This window comes from Hibiscus syriacus, unplaced genomic scaffold (assembly GCF_006381635.1).
Source record: "Hibiscus syriacus cultivar Baekdansim isolate YM2019G1 unplaced genomic scaffold, ASM638163v2 tig00110257_pilon, whole genome shotgun sequence".
In the NCBI taxonomy this organism is placed as follows: Eukaryota; Viridiplantae; Streptophyta; class Magnoliopsida; order Malvales; family Malvaceae; genus Hibiscus; species Hibiscus syriacus.
Genome location: NW_024062648.1, coordinates 599,404 through 614,729, shown reverse-complemented (window position 1 = coordinate 614,729; position 15,326 = coordinate 599,404). Strand labels below are relative to the sequence as shown.

General features: G+C 34.0%; 2 protein-coding genes across 2 annotated transcripts; one reads left to right on the top strand and one right to left on the bottom strand.

The window, feature by feature from the left end:
- The first annotated feature begins 5,999 nt into the window (after positions 1 to 5,999).
- Positions 6,000 to 13,437, top strand: LOC120114981 (COP1-interacting protein 7-like). Its single transcript, XM_039135750.1, has 13 exons — positions 6,000 to 6,351; positions 6,613 to 6,792; positions 7,005 to 7,128; positions 7,206 to 7,245; positions 7,568 to 7,620; positions 7,701 to 7,756; positions 8,550 to 8,702; positions 8,800 to 8,981; positions 9,552 to 11,059; positions 11,149 to 12,090; positions 12,238 to 12,655; positions 12,906 to 12,971; positions 13,173 to 13,437. Exons 1-13 carry the CDS (start codon positions 6,293 to 6,295, stop codon positions 13,235 to 13,237), a joined length of 3,846 nt encoding a protein of 1,281 aa, XP_038991681.1. The 5' UTR covers positions 6,000 to 6,292; the 3' UTR covers positions 13,238 to 13,437.
- A 373-nt stretch (positions 13,438 to 13,810) lies between these two features.
- On the bottom strand, positions 13,811 to 15,326 carry LOC120114986 (60S ribosomal protein L14-2-like). The gene is made up of 5 exons (XM_039135756.1): positions 15,274 to 15,326; positions 15,072 to 15,173; positions 14,273 to 14,402; positions 14,070 to 14,182; positions 13,811 to 13,973 (listed from the first exon to the last, which is right to left on the bottom strand). Exons 1-5 carry the CDS (start codon positions 15,274 to 15,276, stop codon positions 13,917 to 13,919), a joined length of 405 nt encoding a protein of 134 aa, XP_038991687.1. The 5' UTR covers positions 15,277 to 15,326; the 3' UTR covers positions 13,811 to 13,916.

Genomic DNA, 15,326 nt, shown 5'->3' with positions numbered 1-15,326 from the left:
ATACCAACAGCATATATGTACTCTTATTTTATTAAAATTGATACAAAATATAATATGAATTATTTAATAAAATAATAAAAATTTAACCTTTGTTAGGTTGAATTTATAGGGACCGTTGTTGTTAGGTGATAAATTTATAAGCACTAAATTGTGATAAATCATTTTGTTTTGGAATTTGAATTGTTTTATTATTTAAAAATAAATTGTGACAATTAATTAGGTAAATTTATTTGTTAATTAATGGTGGGGGTAGGAGAGACATGATTGAGAAAGTGTAACTCTCTTAGAAATATATATATAATCCCTTAGGGTGCATTTAATTCACGGAATGTAAGATTATCGGTGAGAATGTAAGATTACCAGAAAATAGGATTACCGGGAATATTATAGTTTGTGCTTAGTTAGTTTTGCAATAATGTAAGATTACCGTGTTTGGTTAAATGAATAAAAGATTATTAAAATGTATATTTGAATAAAAGATTATTAGAATGTATATTTGACTAAACTGTTCTTATTATATATTTGTTTTTTTAACAAGTTGAAAAATATTTATATATTTTCTTTAAAAAATTTAAATTCATAATATATATATATATATATATTACAAAATTGAAAATATAAAAAGGTTTAATGAAAGGGTACAATTTTATTTTAACCTAACTTCATATAAAATTTTAATTATAGATTTTTTTTGTAAATCTAAAATAGTTTAAGGATAAATTTGTAATTTAACCTTCGTAGAATTTTTATTATTTAATGACAAAAGAATGATATTTTTAAAGAAAAAAAATTAACGGCATTTTAGTCCAGAACGTCGGTAATCCAACAATATCTAAGGAAATGGAGATAATGACATTTCGGGTAATATACTTCAAAAAAATACTATTGGTAATAAAACATTACCGGGAATGAGATTCCCGGCCAACCAAACATAGGAATGTGGAATTCCCATGAAAATGGAATAAACAAGTCGTGTATAATTATACATTATTAAATACAAAAATAATTTATTTATTTATTTGATTATAAAATTCAAATAAATAAAACAAATTGAACAATAAATTCCTATTGATTAATTTAGAATAAACCAAATTTATTTTCAATGGATCATATTGATCGATGTGGATTAATGCTTACCCTACCAAATTGTATTTGTTTGATTTATCCACATGGGTGCATGTAGGAAAAATTGGCAAAACTAGGATCCAAGCAAGCACAAGTCAATTACATAGATTTGATTTGGACCACAGCTCAATATATATATATATATATATATATATATAAATACCTACCACGAAACGATGGACCTCGGTGATAAAAAACTTATTGTTATTTCTTGATATTTCAAGTTCGAGCACCATGAATATAAACTTACAAACTTCAAACATAGATAATAAAACGAACATGAATCATAAATAAACAAATACATGAATTACTAGATTTAGGTAATTTATAGACGTGTTTTATATTTTGTTATTTCCACACCATTAAATTTAAAAACATAGCTAATGACCCACGAACTAATTTACCTCGGTAGTTAAAGAAATCGTTATTATTCTTAGAGGTCACGGGTTCGAGCACCAACGACTGTAGCAGAGTGATTGAGCGTTCATTGTCGATTGGTTGAGAATATTTAGAACATATACTACTTTGTAACCGCCTTAGCTTTAATAAAAAAACACAGTTAATGGCATCTTGAATCCTCTAATTATGACTTTTATTATAAATTGATTTTTAAATTTTTAATTATTTTATTTTCATCTAAATATATAATCAATTTCAACTATAATTTAACCTAAATTTTAATTTTCAAACATACAATATCATAGTTTGGCCTAACAGTTTTATTAATATGTGATACACTTAGCATATACCGATAGTTTGGGATAAAATTAAAATATTAAAAAATTTAAAGACTAAATTATAACGAGTCATAATTAATTTGCAAATGAAATTAAAACGTTAAAAAATTTAAAGACCAATTTAAAATAAGATTCATAATTAATATTTGAATATTTATAATTTTACTTAAATAAAATAAATTTATTGCTAAACAATAATTAAAGTTAAAATTAGAATTATCTTAATTATATTTTCCTTGTTAAAAAAATCTCCAAGTGAAAAGGATTGATAGCCATTGAAGCTTTTCATGTCTCGGACAAATAAGTTATTGATTAGGTGGAATAGCTAATCAATATCAATAATTAAAAGTTGTCCACTATTATATATATATATATATATATATATATATATATATATATATATAATTGGTGATTTTTTAGGTGAGATAGGTTGTCTTGGAGGCATCTATGGCCTATGGGGAAACAATATCTTCATGGTTATAGGGTATTAATTATTAGTAAGATTTTTTTTGTGGTTTTCAATATCAAATATAATAATAAGTTAAACTCAAGAACGAATAGTTTCATTGATAAAAGTAAATATTAATCTTTTCAAAAAATTTAGGCTCGAATAACGATATGTATCGGATGTGTATACATTATCAAAAGTTAAAAATATTGTGAGTAAATATTATCTTATGATCGCTCAAACTATTCATAAAATATATCATAGATGAACTCAAAAATCTTTCCAACTGGCATGATATTTAAGGGTTTTTTGAGTTCGAGTTTAAAGTGAATTTTTTATCCGACCCGACAAAGATAATAGTATAATTATTTATAATATATTTAAAGATAGTTGCAATAATTGATATGAGATGACAATAGAGTGATGAATATTGCTCAAAGTTGAAGAATCAAGCCTAGAGATATAGACTCAATCAAAGAACAAGATTGAAGGAGGTTTAGGGTTTATTGTAAATTTAGGGTTTTGAATGGGGAAGTTGTTGGAAAACTCAAGTAAGAACAAATGTTTATTAGTACGGTGAATGTAAGATAACAAATATGAATAAAAGAATGAATAAAGAATCAAACAACAAAGATAAAAACACTTAGTCAAATTAGAGTTTTCGACTGAGACGGTTCATGACAAGGAATCAAACAAGAATATAATAATTAGAAAGATAATTGAAAATATATAATGAATAAATAAAACGATCAATGGAAAGATATATAAAGATTAAAAAAACTCAAATTGAAATTTCACCTGATATGTGTGGCGGTGGAGTGATATAGGGTTTATGGATAAGTAATTACCATTGTTGTTGTTGTTGTTGTTGTTGATGATGATGATATATTGATGTCCTACGAACTCTCCTAGTCACAATTGACTAGGCAAACTCGATAATCGACTCTAACCAGCCTTTCTAATCGTAATGAAGAGGTAAACCGGAGTGTGAAGATATCGCTTATGAAGAACTTAGTGATAAAGAATGCTTCGAAGGCACAAGGCTATCAACACTTGCAAAATCGTACTAACATTGTATTATTATTCAAGAAAAAATATTATTGCAATGGTGAATGAAGCCTCCTTTATATATACGACGAGTTCTAAAGTCATAAGTAACTAATAAATAAAATAAAAATAAACTAGAGATAATATTTTATTCTAATTCTTAATAATAGTCATAAAATATAATGCAACTTTCTATATTAAATTATATTACAAATAATCAATAAAAATATTGAAAATTCATAATATTTACAAAATCCTGTATTAATCTCGTATAGAAATACTTGTGTGCACTTTCTTCACAAAAATGGACGTATCTTGAGTTACCGACATCGAATTGATGTGATTCAAGTATTGTTGAAAAGATAAATGATAGTCGGTTGTATCTATAGAAGAAATGTTGACCAAATAACACCTATATCTCGTTTAAAAAGTCATTGTAAGTCTGATGTTGTTTTGGCTTTTTTCCAAGGTTTGGACGTGTAGATTAATTGGGAGAGTTAGTCTTCCTTTGATGTGAGGCTTGTGGTGCATGTATCAATAATACCACAGTCATTATATTTTTTCAATTAGATCTCTATTTTACCTGATATATATATATGGGCTAAAATCCAATTACATAGAGTAAAACTAAAAAGTTTTACACATTTTTAGGATCGTTGGATGAAGGGAAATCAATGGCTCAGATTAACAGTAGGAAATGAGAAGATATCTATTGAAAAAAGAACAATGAGTTAATCTCATCATTTGATTTCCCCCATCCAACAATCTTAAAGATTGTGAAACTAAAAGTTTTACAATATCTATAAGTGGGAAACTGTTGGGACATAATATTTTTGATTTTGTAAAACATGAAATGAAAAGATATACATCAAAATTATTGTACTAAGAATAAATAAATTCTTAAAATTAATGTGTTTAAAACTTATGATTACGTCGTAATCTGATTAAGTGATAATATATAAAATTATGAGGGAATTCTAAGGGACGAAAATCTAATTTAAGGCTAAGAAAATGCGTAACATAGAAACACATAACATTTTCGGTTGGACGCAACTTAAAATGTTATTTTTTTTCTTAATTTTTTCGCAACATTTTAGGTTGGCAAAAAAATTGCTACATTTTTCATACATTTTTTGTTCAACCGAAAATATGTTATAATGTTAACATTTTAAGTTGCGTCTAACCGAAAATGTTATAATCTTATATAACATTTTAGATCGTACATTTCGTTACCCTTAAATTAAGCTGTCGTATGAGAGAACTACCTCAAATTATGCTTCATCGATACATCGTATATTCGTCCACAAATATCTCTAATTATATTTTATGTCAAAAATTAAAAATACTGAATCCAATAATAATTAGAAAAGGTAATTATCATAATATATCATAGAAAAACTCTATTACTCACCGTGGTTTAGATTCCTTTCCTAATCATTAAGCAAAAAGAAAGATTAAGGAATTTCCTCTTGCTTAAGCCTTGTTTAATAATTAATACGTATTAATTATCAATATTATATATATAGAAATATCAAGGGTAAGTCTCACCCTACCTCACTCAATTAGTAATGAAATAACAAACGGGTCACGCACTTTAAAAAATTTACATACGAGTCACTCAATTAGTAGATTGTTATAACCATGTCAATAGTCAGCTAAAAGTGAAACAGACCTTAGAAGATCACGTTAGAGAACATTTTTTTATTGGTTTTTTATAGGGTGAATAACATCACATGTCATCCACATTTCAGTTAGATTATAAATGAGTCATCTAATTATTAATAAGATTATAAATAGATCATTCAACGACGAGCTTCTCAATTAATAAGAAAATAAAATTAAAAGAGAAAATCTATTTTATTTTTTGAAGATTTGGGGATCCATTTGACGATCCGAACAACGAAGAGACTATTTTTGTTGAGATGTAGAATATATCTCAAGATGGAGGGCATCTAATCACAGGTGACATATATCGATGTTTAAAAATTTAAAAGTTTTATAACGATTACATGACTTTTGAGAGAGATTCTTAAGAATCTAATTCAATGAATTAAATAGGGATATCAAGGTGAATCTTAGGATGCACTTTGAGATTTATCAATCATCGTGTATAAAAATAGATGACAATCGATAAAATGACATATAACTTGACCGTTACAATCAATTGAATATCATTTAATTGAGTGACTTAAATATAACTACATGAAATCTAATATTTTTTAATAAATATAATATTTAAGGTCATAAAACCACTTAATAGTTAATGATCCAATGATTTGTTTCTAACAATTGACTAATTGAATAACTTATTTGTAACCTTTATAAATTAGGAGATCCATTTATAATTTTAGTGATAATATGATGACCTGTAGTGTATTTGTACCATATAAAAATTCATTGTTTACCGTTGACAAAAAACAAAAAAAAGGATATTTACGTAAACTCATAAAATAATAATTTCATCAACGACTACAGTAGACACCTTTACGTTTCAGCATTCCCTATGCTTGTCGTCAACTTCACTTCAATTCCCCATTATACCCCCTTCAGTCTCTCCTTTTTACTCCAAAAAAAAGGCAAATTGAAGGACCAAAAAAACACTTTTCTTTCTTCTTTCAGCTGTACACTTCCCTCTACTTCAAGGAAACAGCAGTCTTGGATCCTCCATTTCTCTCTATCTTTCTCTCTAAAAAGATACCTTTTTTCACTTTCTCTCACTAAAGCATTTATGTTTTCAACGTAAACTTTCCCATTTCTTCAAGCCCTTCTGATTATCTGCAAAACCCTCTTTTTGGGGTTAGTGAACTGACTCTTTAGACCCCAAATGTCAAATTTTTTTCCCTTTCTGTGAGATTTCAAGAAAGTTGTTGTTTTTCGTTTCATGACAATGTCGTTTCACTGTTGAAGATTTTCCTTTTTTGAGGGTGGGTTAACAATGAAGTCTTCAACTCAGCTTGACTCGGTTGTGTTTCAACTCACACCAACTCGAACCAGGTAATGGTTTTTCTTTGATCGGCAGCTAATACTGCTTGGTTGAGGTATTAAGCATGCTCGGTATTAAGCTTGAAGTAAATTCGAATTATTTTAGCTGAGCTAACTGATTTACCTACTCGAGCTTGAGTTTCGGATTCTTATAATAGTGGTCCATTGAGTTCAAGCCGAGTTTCGAGCAGTGAATTCCGAATGTGGTATAGTATGTGTACAATCTTTGTGGATATAGATTTGTTATATCATATTCTGCTTTGCCTTCATCAGGTTTGAATTGGTGATATCTGCCAATGGAAAGACAGAGAAAGTGGCATCTGGTTTGCTTAATCCGTATCTTGCCCATTTGATGACTGCTCAAGAGCAGATGTCCAAAGGGGGCTATTCGATTATCCTTCAACCGGACCCCGGTATCAGTGCGACTTGGTTCACAAAAGGAACCATAGAAAGGTTTGTTGTAAGCTTATTTGGTGCGTTTTCTTGTTTTATACGGTATGAAGATTGGATGAATTGGAGCAATTTTCTTTTGCTGCTGTGATTGTTTTGGTTGTTGAATGGAGTCCGTGGTGTATGCCGAGTTTGTTCACCGAAACTGCTCTAGGATGAATATTTTGTTTCCCCTTGTAGTTGGCACGAGATGATATTTGTTTCTGTTTTTGAAGGTTTGTTCGATTTGTGAATACTCCGGAGATATTGGAACGAGTGTACACAGTCGAGTCAGAGATTTTGCAGATTGAAGAGGCGATTGCAATTCAAAGCAACAACAATATAGGGTTGAGTACCAGCGTAAGTAATATCTTTGCAAGTCATAATATATGTAGACTGTACAGATTGATAATTCAATTTGTTCGCTTTTACTATAGGTGGAAGAACATCACGTAAAACCTTTGGAAAGCATAGAAGGTACTTCTAGTAACTCTTTTTCCTTCATTCTTCACCTGTAACTTATCATGATTACTTCTTTTTGAACTTAATCATGGATCGAATTGTGGATCAAAAAGTCCTTCTATATCATATTTTGTACTCATTTTGTATCTTTGCCTTACTTTGCTGATTCTGGAGTTACTATCAAGCTAATAAATGTTCTTGCTTCCTCGTACATATCGTGCACAGTCAAGTCTTTCATTACAAATTCTTTCTTCATTAGTTCTGAAAACTTATGTTTTGGTTTTCGGTTTTTAATTTTTTGTTTGTTCTTGTATTAACACCTAATGTCTTTGAACAGGCAAAAGGGCTACTCCGGATTCCTACGAGGAGAAAGCCATCATCCTTTACGCAGTGAGGATCTGCTAAACGATTCTTAGCATTTTCTAAAGCTTATGGAAGTTAGTTTAACTCTTTTTGTTTTGTTTTGGAAGCCTGATGCACGACCACCTGAAGCGAATGGGTCTGCTGTACAGGAAGGAAATCCAAAGTACGTTTTACTATGGCTACATGGATAGTTTTTATTGCTTGCATGTTATCTATAGTTTTTGGCGGCCACTTCAAATTTTGAGTAGTTTGATGTGTTTTTCCATCCGTCAAGTTTCAGAAAAAACCTTAAGTTTGTCGAGTGAATCACCAATGTCATGAATGCGATGACCTTATGACGGTAATTAAATACCGGTACCTTTAAGCATGTATAATATCAGGGGCTGTGATACACACGCTTATCTAACAGACAAAAATAACTTATTATTTCCATGTTCCTAGGGCTGCTTTACCTTCAACTATAGAAGGTGTACACGATTGAACTTGGCTCACCCGACAGTTTTAGCTGCTTATGCTAAAGATCAACTGAATAGTGTACAGTCAAATCTGAATATTCTTGGAGATTGGAGTTGAGTCGAAGTAGCTTGCGAGTAGGCTTGACTCACTTTGCACCCTTTCAGTCTGAAAGGATGCAAAAAATCCGAGGAAGGGCAAAAACATTATGGCTTATAGGGACTTCGATATTTGCATGACGTTTTGTTGACTTCTTTCTCTTTCAGTATATACTCTTAATATTTATAATGGTTAATTAGCTAAATGCAGACATTGCATGGTTTGCCCGAGCAAGAGAATGCTTATATATAGAAGAAGAAGTGTCATAAAAAGGGCAGACATGATTGAAACAAGTGTCATATTTTGTCATGTTAATGATGAAGAACATAGTGCTAAATACCATCACTTTTTATAATGTTTAATTTGTTGGAATAATCTAACATATTGTTTCGATACTTTACTAGATCGCAGCTTTTGAAAGTCCTCGAGACAAGGAAGACTGTGCTGCAGAAAGAGCAAGGCATGGCCTTTGCACGTGCCGTAGCCGCTGGTTTTAACATTGATGACATGGCACATTTGATGTCGTTTTCTAAAAGGTTTGGAGCTTCTCGTTTGAGGTAATTAAAATTTCCAAACATGACAGTTAGTTGTGTTAAAGCATATATTTTCATGCACGATTACATACTCGATTACCTTTCTCTTCTTTTATTGCAGGGATGCTTGTGTAAAGTTCACTGAATTATGGAAAAGAAAGCATGAAGACGGGCAGTGGCTTGAAATTGAAGCAACTGAAGCAATGACTGGCCGATCTGATTTCTCTGCTATGAAAGAGATCAAGGGAGCATGGCCAGGAATATCAGAAGACAACGGAAAAACTGCTGTTGAGTCGAGCACTGGTATATTTCTCCGAGGTTTCCTTTTCTATGACACGACACAAACTGACATTCTGCGAGTAACTTGTCAATTTTCTTCTTGAAGCTAAGGGAGTTTATTTTAGTTTCATTGCTCTTTTCGTGTAATTTGAAAATAAATATTTCTCTCACCTGTGATTTGTTGATATATCTATCAGCATGTTCCGTGCATGTGTAATTATATGTGCACTAATGTTTCATCTGTCTGGCCTTGCTTCCAGTGCATTAGACAGTCCTAGTTTCAGATGCTTATGGTAAAGGAAACCACTACTATTGTTGGTTTTCGGGTTTTTTTTCTTGTCTTATTAAATATATATATTTAATTCTTTCGGATAATTTAACAGGAGGTAAGTTTTTCCCTTCCGATTTTCCACCTACTCGGCCACTCCATATGTTTGGACTTGATCCTGCCCCCCCGGGACTTGCAAAATCTCGCCGTCGATAGCTACTTGTTTCATTACTTTGCTGGTTACCACATAAGTTAATATCTCAGTTAGAATATTCTTGCTTTGTGGTATTCATCCGTTTGTTTTAATTTTGAATTGTGATCGCCAGCTGAGAAGCCTCCCATGGATCAACAGACCCCTGCTCGGCAAGAATATTCCCAGGCCCGGTTTCCGCATCCCATGTTTCCTCTCTGGCCTATCCAATCTCCACCGGGCGGTATGCCAACCTTTCAAGGATATGCCATGCAAGGCATGTCCTACTACCCACACTATCCTGGTAGTAGTCCATTCTTTCAGCAACCTTATCCGTCAATGGAGGATCCGAAACTAGATGATGGTCGAAGAATACAGAGACGACATTCGATAGATAGCCAGAATGGATCGGATGCTTGGAAGCTGGAGAGAGCAAAAACTCAAGATGATACGGAGCTGGAGAATGGAACTTTGGTGAGTCCAAAATCAAGAAAGAAGAGTAGCAGGTCAGGTAAAAAGCAGTCTGGAATGGTGGTCGTTCGGAACATTAATTATATTACTCCTAAGAAGCGAAACTCTTCGGATAGTGATTCACAGTCGCATTCCGGCTCTGAAATGGACGATGAAGATGGAGATTCAGCGCAAAAGAACTCTTTAAGATCCTCAAAGAGGAAAGGGAATCGAATGAAGCCTGTTGATTTATTGAATTCATTTGATAAGGAAGAAACGGTTTCCGGGAAAGAGACACATGGTGGACAATGGCAAGCATTTCAAAGTTATTTACTTAGAGGTGCTGAAGAGGAAGAACGTAAGATGGACCAAGGCATTTTTTCAGCAGGAAAGGAGGTTCAAGGAAAGAGAAGACCGAATAGAGCCGGTGAAGACCATTTAGTTTCGGTGAATACAACTGACATGCATGCAAGTGGAGGCCGCATGCTTAAAGCACCACCAAATGATCATTCTTTGATTTCGAAAAATGGTGATCATTCGGTTGATGGCAGGATTCTCATTGATGGTTTACATTATATGGAAGTAGATGGCAGGAGGGTATATAGGAGTTACACGAATGATGACTTTATAGTAGATAGACAAAAGAATCAGTCAGATTTTATGAATTCTCAGTTGGATCCGTTGGCTATTAATGGGTTCGAACGTTCATCGAATAAGACGGATGACTCCTACATAGTTCCTTTCAGGTCAACCTCAATCACTCAAGTTGGAACTGATGATCGGAATGCTATCAATATGGATTCTGAGTTCTCGTTGTCACTTCAGAAAGCTGGAACTGCATCTAACAGGGTTGGAAGTCATGTCAATTACGAAACAAATGATTTAACTTTGATGCCTCAGCGAGGAACAGAAATGGGGTCGATTGGTTATGATCCTGCTTTGGACTATGAAATGCAGGCTCATGCTGAAAATGGCACTTCATTGGATAAGAAAAATAAAGGGGGCATGAAGGGGTCTAAAAAGTTGGACATCCGGAAACCGAAATTTATTGCTGATCCTTTGGATAAAAAGAAGACCGTAGGGCCGATAAGGAAAGAAAAGCCTTCAAAAATGAGTCCTTTAGATGAAGCGAAAGCTCGGGCTGAAAGGCTAAGAAACTATAAGGCTGATCTTCAGAAAATGAAGAAGGAGAAGGTATCCTGCTTTTCATGCACACTTAATATTTTGTATAATCTCAACTAGCTTGGGTAGTTTATCAAGTGAATCATTTATTCATTTTTCAGGAAGAGGCGGAGATTAGACGACTTGAAGCATTGAAGATGGAAAGACAAAAGAGAATTGCTTCTAGAAGCAGTTCCTCCGGTCCGGTTCAGTCGTCTATGGTCACACAGAGCAGGAAACAATTGCCGTTGAAACTTTCCCCGAGCTCTCATAAGGGATCAAAGTTTACTGATGCTGAGCCTGGATTGTCGTCGCCACTACAAAGATCCATCCGGACTCCTCCTGTGGGATCACCAGCTTCTCTTAAGACCCCCAAACCGAGCAAATTGAACACCGGAACCAACTCCAATGCTAATAGAGTAAGCAAGTCAGCTCCATCACTGCCTGTACTGAAGAAAGACATCAGCAGCGTAACACCGGATGCAAAGGCATCTATGGCAAGGATTAGGAGATTATCAGAGCCGAAAATAAATGGCAGTGCACGTGTTCCTTCAGTGAAGTCACGGAACTCGGAGCCATTATCCAAAACAAAAGTATTTCGAGGTCCTGAAAGCAGAAAAATATCAGCGATCGTGAATTATGATAACGGTAAGATTGCATCCCTTCCGGAGCTCAAAATTAAGACAACTAAATCCCCCGATATTACCCTCAGCAAGTCAAGAGGAAATGAAATGACTCCGGAGGTGAATGGAAGTATTTCTTCTACCACTGATGTTGCTGAACTGAATAAAAACGCAGACAAAGTTTCATACGATGTCAACAGGGATGATGGCACAGTGATTGAGAAAACCATTGTGATGCTTGAACGTGAGAAGTCCTCTGTTCCCACGGTAAACTCACCAGAAGGAACTGCAACAGTACAGAAGGGAGATGATGGCTTTAATAAAATAGGGAGGAAAATCGAGAAGATGGTTTCGGATTATGCTGCCCCTCGTGCTCTGGTATCTTCTGTTGACACACTTGATAAACAACACTTGGTACAACAAAGATCACCAGCTTATGAGGTATGGCTTGTTCAACTTGATTGAAAACGAATGATTAGCCTTTGGGAGTTTCCATATTAAATTGAAACCTTGTTCTCAATTACTTTGTAAACTCAATTCGATGCCAAATTTCCAGTTTTGTTGATAACATGATGTACAAATTTCCAGGTTCAAAAGGTTAATGCGAGTAACACAGAGAAGGAATTACCAAGAGTTACAAGTTCCAGTGTCACCAGAAAACCTTACGAAGCCCCATTTGCTCGGGTCTCTTCTTCGGAACCTACACAAACTGAAGTTCCAGAGAATAGTAGAGCATCTCCAACAAGATTGCAGGCTACAGTGACAGAGCCAGAGAGTGTTAGAGCTCGTGTAGCTGATTCTAAGAACTTAAAACTAGAAAAGATTCCTGAAGTGTCTGATAAGCCTCAGGTAAAGGAGTCATCCAAAGGGTTTCGGCGGCTGTTAAAGTTAGGAAGAAAGAATCATAGCTCAGCGACAAGCGAACCTTTGATCAACTTAGATGGTGTCAGTGTTAACGGTTCTATGGCTGATGAGTTGGCTGCAAACCCCGCCTCTTCTAGTAAAGGTAATTGCCTTGGTTCTTGGGCACTTCAATGCATAGTGAGACACCAAATGAATGACTATATCCGGTCCTTATTCGATCCATTGTCAAATAATCTGTCACTAGCTACTTGGATTGTCTGCAATTTACCTGTAAATAAAAAATGCCAGAGCTAGAATGTTGCATTTATATCATCTGATATATATATTTGTAGCTTTGGTAGTTTTCCAGTTGTATCTGATCCGAAACTAACTAATTTTCTCGTTGTTATCAGTTCGTACATTGAAGAATCTGCTCTCTCAGGATGAAAATCCTACAGCCGGCAGTACTCCAAAAAAGTGTAAGTAGTTACTGCACATAGGACCATACTCGTCCTTTCTTATTCCTTTTTCGCATTTTTCTTAAAGTATCCTTATCTAACACATATTCGAACATACCCATGTTGGACAAATACTCATATCGGACTTTCATCGTTGAGTCTGAGTATCATAGTTTTACATCATTAAGGTCGATAATCTGACAGACGTGTATAATCATGCAGCTGTTCGGTCATTTTCCCTATTGTCTCCATTCAAAAGCAAGACCAGTGAGAAGTTGACAACTTAAAGATGTAGTGTCTCGGTTGTCTCCATTTAAATGGATTTCTTTTTTAATTTATACTGAAAAAAGGTAGCCGAATTCATCGATTAATGTTAAACCAAACAAGTTCAGATAGACATTGCTGGTTGATTTTATGTACTCCCTTTTCTGGTTGTAGCCATGGATTCCTACCATTGTTTACCGTAAATGAGAGAATGTCTTATGCTTATAGAGTCCCGATGCCTCAAAAACTAAACTGAACCGACATGCATATTTGCAAGCTAGGCCACTTTCTCAAGGCAATCTAGTTTGATCAGTTTGTGAGGTCAAACTGTTATGTTTGATTAAATCATGTACTTTATAATTAACCTGAATTGTTTAAGCAAAACTAAACTCAACCGTAATGTCCGAACAAAAACTAGACTAGCTGCAATATTCTGGGTGATTGGAATGAGCACTTCCTGCCATCAAATGATGAACAAATGAGCAACCAACACATAAACTCTCATTAAGCCAATTCAAAAACTAGCAAGCAAGCAAATTAGACAAGCAATATATAGCAATTAACTCGATACAAAATCTGTCATTTAAAAAACAAGGTGTCCTAGACTATCTTAACCATCTAACAGAAAATTGAAATCCACTTCCGAGACAGCTCACGGAATATTGATGAAAAAGTAGCAAAAATCTAATAATCAGTATCGCTTCAAGATGCATTCTCCTTTTTAAGCTTAGCAAGTTCTTGCCTGACGATTCCAGCCTTCTGCTCGGGTCAAAGTTTCGAGAAAGAATTTAGATGATGCCAAGAGAATTTAGGTATAAAAAAGTGTAAAAGACCTTAGTGGTATGGCAAACTGACCTTGATCTTGGCTAACATTAGCTTGAACCTATCAAAGTCGTTGAGAGATGCCCTTCTCTTCTGGACGATCAATTTTCTACCCCATGAGCTATTCTCCCACTTGTTCTTAACATCTGCAATGATTGCATACGGCCACTTAGAAAGAAAACATTACTTTGTAGAAACAATGCTATGATAATGTAAGTAAAAATGATCAAACTTACCAGCTTTCTCCATAGCTTCAATCAATGTTTTCTTCTTAGGAACTCGGGGAATGTCAATTGTGATATCTGTCAGTGTAAGCCTCTTGAAGTTCATTTGGCCTCTGACCATATCCGGGGCATCAACAAGAGCCTGTCATACCAATGTATAAGGAAAAAAAAGCTTCCAGTCATTATGCAATCATTACCTTACTCCAACTAGACTCGTGATAATATCCTTACACTATGGCCAGTTGGCCACTAAAACGACAATTCTATTCTGAAATGGCATGCATATACACCACAATCAACAAGACATAACGAAAGCTGTAGGTTCACATATTCTGTGAAAAATGCACATTAAAAAATGCTGGATAAATCATAATCCATGTAGAATTAGACTACATTCCCACGTTTCTTCGTTGCCCCTCTGAAACACCCTCTTAATCATTAAAATACAATGACTTAACCTAACCCAGCATCCTTTGAATAACATGTTTCAGACTAGATTACAATCAACATGGAAAATACAGAAAACCCAATTTCAGTTCTCTTTACAACTAAAACAACTAGATTCCACTATAAGTTCACAATTCATCCTAGCACCAAATTAAACCTAATTAAAATACCCTAAACTGAAAAATTTCAAAATCATACCACATTAAATTTCATTTTTTCACTTTTCATTTTTTCACTTATAATCATACAACTTTAAGCTGAACCCATCACATGTTTCATAATTGTAAATCCACTAAACGCCTAAGAACAATGACAAAAAAAATTTTAAAATGCCACTATATTAAATCTAAAAAAAAGGACATACTCTGTTCTGGTCAACGACATCAACGATGACAACCAACTTGCCGTAGTCTTTGCCGTAGTTGACGAGAGCCACTCTCCCGATCTCAACGTACCTCTTGAATGGCTAAAAGCGAAATAAAAAGGGAAGATAACAATTAAAACCCGTATACAGGAATGGGAATAATGAATCATATCCTCCACTAAAAGATTAATAAAAAACTCACCATTTTTTTTGCTGTGGTTGTGTGTGTGTGTCAGAACTAGAGAGGCGGAAGGT